This window comes from Colobus angolensis, unplaced genomic scaffold (assembly GCF_000951035.1).
Source record: "Colobus angolensis palliatus isolate OR3802 unplaced genomic scaffold, Cang.pa_1.0 Scaffold229, whole genome shotgun sequence".
NCBI lineage: Eukaryota > Metazoa > Chordata > Mammalia > Primates > Cercopithecidae > Colobus > Colobus angolensis.
Window position 1 is genome coordinate 6,366,949 of NW_012115477.1, and position 4,740 is coordinate 6,371,688.

General features: G+C 39.3%; 1 protein-coding gene across 1 annotated transcript in view; it reads left to right on the forward strand.

The window, feature by feature from the left end:
* Nucleotides 1–4,740, forward strand: part of FAM221A (family with sequence similarity 221, member A) — a 23,284-nt gene extending 18,544 nt beyond the window's left edge. The window contains exons 6-7 of the mRNA XM_011944203.1: nucleotides 4,291–4,391; nucleotides 4,587–4,740. Of these exons, the coding sequence (XP_011799593.1) occupies nucleotides 4,291–4,359 (69 nt within the window). The 3' untranslated portion in view covers nucleotides 4,360–4,391; nucleotides 4,587–4,740. The remainder of the gene's footprint in view (nucleotides 1–4,290; nucleotides 4,392–4,586) is intronic.

Sequence of the window (4,740 nt, forward strand, 5' to 3'; positions counted from 1 at the left end):
GCGGGCGCCTGTAGTCCCAGCTACTCGGGAGGCTGAGGCAGGAGAATGGCGTGAACCCGGGAGGCGGAGCTTGTAGTGAGCCGAGATCGCGCCACTGCACTCCAGCCTGGGCGATAGAGCAAAACAAAACAAAACAAAACAAAACAAGAAAACCATATTTTAACAATTTCCAGGGCTCAACACTTGAAGTCTTGATATGTTCACAGCTGTAAGTGAAAGTGACTCAGTTCACCAGGGTGTAAATGCGTTGGAGATAAGCACAGTGTTTTATTCATCTTTGTATTTTCCCTAGCACCTAGCACAGTGCTTTGTGTGTAATAGGTTTTTAGTGAATTATGAATTTATGGAAAATTAAAAAAAGTTAACACAAATATAATTGATACTTTCATACATGTCAACTTCTTATACTTTTGATATGTTTCATGGCCATGTTCATATTTGAGAGTTTTATTTTGTTTTTTTTGTTTTACTAGATGAAAGAATGTTGGCTTAATGAGGTGTGGGGAATAGTATTTCAGCCACATGGCTGCAAGTACTTTCTTTAGGGTTGTTTCGTGGACATCATTATCTCTCCAGCCGGGTGATAAACTCCACAAAAGTAAAGATACTCCCGCCACTTTTTGTTATATCCTGTACGACTCTTAGACAAGAGCTTGTTGAGTAACTGAAAGGATGGAAAAAGTTGAACATTAAGTAAATTCAGGAAGTAAGTTGGAGACAGAGTAGCTTAAGAATTTTGAAGTCGAAGGGGAGAGGACAGAATTTAAGTCAGAGCTAGAAAATAGAGCTTTTTGCAGTGACGGAAACATTCTATATCCATGCTTTAGTCACTCTCCATATGGGGCTCTATAAGGCTAAATTTAAATTTTAAAAATTTAATGTTTATTTCCTCCGTCATACCAACCACATTTCAAGTGCTTAGTAGCCACATGTGGCTAGTGGCTTCCTTACTGGATAGCACAAGGCATTTCCATCACTGCAGAAAGTTCTTTTCAAAAGCTGTGGTTTAAGGGTCTGTTTGGGCTGCTGTAAGAAAATATCGTAAAGCTGGGTGGGTTATCAACAACAGAAATTTATTGCTCACAGGTTCAGAGACTAGGAAGTCTAAGATCAAGGTGCTGGCAGATTTGGTGTCTCGTGGAGGCCTGCTTCCTGGCCCGCCAGATAGCATCTTCTTGCCGTGTCCTCATATGCTACAAGGGGCATGATGGGTCTTGCGGCCTCTTTTATAACGGCACTTATCCCATTCATGAGGGCTCTGCACTCATGATCTAATCACTGCCCACAGGGCCCATCTCCTAATACCGCTACATTGCAGGTTAGGATTTCAACATGAATTTTGTGGGGACAAAAACATTCAGACCATAGCAAGGGGAAAGAGGTGTGGTAGGATGTCAGTGAGGGAGATGAAATGGTCAGAGTGATGGAAGAAAAGGCAATTTTTGCAGCAGCATCAGGGTATAAAGTTATAATCAAATCACTCTTCATTCTTGGAACACACACACTCACGGCCAAGTTTTAATTTTTCCTCACAGGCTTATGAGATACTAGGTTCTAGAATTCCTTCCATCCCTTCTCCAGAAACCTGGAGTTTTGACTGCTTTGAAAACATGCCAATGGTGTTTGCTTGTGAGAAGATAAGGAGAGGAATTCTTATTTGTGAATGTTTTAAAGGATATACCTGGCCTGTTAAGATTGTTTATTATAGGCTGGGTGTATTATGCCTGTAATCCCAGCACTTTGGGAGGCCGAGTGGCACTTTTTGGGTGGATTATGAGGTCAGGAGTTTGAGACCAGCCTGGCCAACATGGTGAAACCTCATCTCTACTAAACGCGCACGCGCGCGCGTACACACACACACACACACACACACAGTTAGCTGGGCATGGTGGCATGCGCCTGTAATCCCAGTTACTCAGGAGGCTGAGGCAGGAGAATCGCTTGAACCCAGGAGGCAAGGTTGCAGTGAGCTGAGACCGTGCTACTGCACTCCAGCCTGGGCTACAGAGCAACAAACACTCTGTCTTGGGGGAAAAAAATTAACATAAACCTGGAATTTATGGATTTATGAGATGTAGTTTATAACTTTCTAGCCTCTGTGATTTATAGATTTATGAGATACAGCTTATAAACTCTCCACCATGTGTGATTAATGGAGTATAAAAACTAAGAAGCCTATACCTAAATAACTTCCTCTGAGGTGACACGTACCATACGTACTATTAGTAGTCATCTTTTACTCCAAAACCATTTGGATCATTAGGAAGCTGCGTGTCTGATAGTTCAGAGCCTCTCGCAAGAGCAATGCCATGTGTGTATCTGGTTTTTGCTTGCATTCTTTGCTAATCATTGGCAACATCTGGCAGGGAAGAATCTATGCTGAGTGTAAGTCTGCTTTGATAAGTGAGACCTCTGTGGTAACATAGTTTACCCACTGCTTTTAGATTCTCTTGAGAAGTTGCTTTTCTATATCAGTTCAAGTTATTTTCTTCTGCTGTGGATGATTCTTGGTCTCTTTTCCCCAAGAAAGGAGAACTTTATTAAGGAAACAAATATCAAAGGTCTGCTAGGTGCAAAGCACTGTATTCCTGCCAGGAAATTTAAAAAACAAAACAAAACAACAAAAACAAAAACAAAAAAACAAAACAAACAAAAGAAAGAGGAGCAGGTATCTTTGCTTTTAAGACTCTAGATGGTTTGCTGAGGCGGTGGCTCACGCCTGTAATTCCAGCACTTCGGTAGGCCAAGGTGGGCCGATCACTTGAGGTCAGGCATTCAAGACGAGCCTGGTGAACATGGTGAAAACCTGTCTCAACTAAAAATACAAAAATTAGCTGGGTGTGATGGTGCATGCTTGTAATCCCAGCTACTTGGGAGGCTGAGGCAGGAGAATCACTTGAACCTGGGAGGCAGAGGTTGCAGTGAGTTGAGATTGTGCTACTGCACTCCAGCCTGGACGACAGAGCGAGACTCTGTCTCAAAAAGAAAAAAAAAAAAAAGACTAGATGGTTGATGGATGTATTTGCTACGTACTATTTCAAAGGACAAACACTGCTTTGGTTTTTGTTTGTATTTTGGCATCTTTGCTTCTTAAAAATTTATGTTTCTGCAAATCTAGTACTTGGCTTTAAATGAGTGAGGAAAAGGGTCTAGCATTTATCGAGTGCTTAAGTGCCTAGATCTTTATATATATTATTTACAGCTTTAGAACAACCCTGAGGAGTAGCTATTACTATGACATTTTTTTTTTTACAAATGTAAAACTGTTAAATAAATTGTCCCAAATGCTTAATAAATGGTAGAAGTAGGATTCACTTTCTCTTCTATTTGACATCAGAACCTATAATTTTTGCCCTAGAATAGGGTATTTTTTGGGGGTCCTTCAGATGACCTGTTGTTTGATATGGTTTGCAAGAATGATATGATGTATGGTGTCCGAATGAGGTTCCCAACCCAACTCAAAGAGGCGAGAGAGGGAATAAATGTGGAGGAGACAGAGGTTAGATTAATCTGGTTTTATGATTGGAAGCTTGTATTACTTGCAGTTTGATAGGATTGGATAGACTGGTTTTACCGGGTCTCTCCTGGTTTCTTGATGTTATTCCTATCAGTTCAGAAGGTCGGAGACCCTGCCTTCTACCATGGACCCTGACTTGCTCTCCCCTTCTCTTGCAGGGGTAAGGCAGTGGGGTTGCCTCTGGAAATTGGTGTGTATGAATGTGAGTGGTGGTGAGTAGGAGGCAGGTTGGATTTGTGTTCTCTGGGGCCTTTAATCCCATGGAAAAGGTCTCTATGTGTCTAAAAAGTTAGAAGGCCACTGCTTAGGGTATGTGTGCTGCTTTTTTGCTTTAACTACAATGGAGGAGGAAAAGGCTTTTAGAAAGGTAACTGGGAATATAGAAACCAGAATTATAGGAAACTATCCTTAAAGCAGTCCACGTTCCAGAGAGAATCCAGCTGGATTAGGTGCATTATGTAACTCTGTAGGGAATGTGCATAGGCTGGATGTAAGTTTAGTCATTTTAGCACTTGTAATTTCAGTGTCAATTGAAATTAATTTTTTTCTCTAAAGCAATATTCATGTTACTTTTATTAAAATGCTTCTGTAAAATTAAAATAAAACCATTTAAAAATGTGTAATTATGTCCCTTTAACAGATTTTGGCTTTAGTATTTAGCAGCTTAATAACTGTGGAATGGCTGTGACATGAATCTGAATGAGTTTTCTGCAAGTTTTTTTTTTCTTCAGAATGGTTTACAAGTTATATCAATAAATATGTTAAATTTACAGATGAAAATGGAAAAGGCTGCTAAGTGGAAAGGAAAAGCTCCATTGCCATCAGCTACAAAACCTTCATGAAGACTATTGGATAAATTAAAACCATCATCCAAGTATCTTTTTCATGTTTGTTTAAATGTAATAATACAGTTTATTTTTCCTGAAATGATTTACTTTTTTTTTTTACTGTATAAATGTCTTTTGGGATGTTTCCTTAATTTATTTAAATAACTAAAAATGCCTATGACTTTTGTCGAAACTCATAATTTACTACTTTGTATGTACCTTTGTCTCTCCTGACAAATGAGGTTATTTTATATGAGTCAGTCTGAGAGTACAGTAAATACTTTTAGTACATAATAATTTAACTGTTTCAGGCTATTTAAACAAAGATATTATCAAGGGTTTAGGACAAATATATAAGAGCCATTTTTTTGTCATTCAAAATAGTAAGTTAAAAAC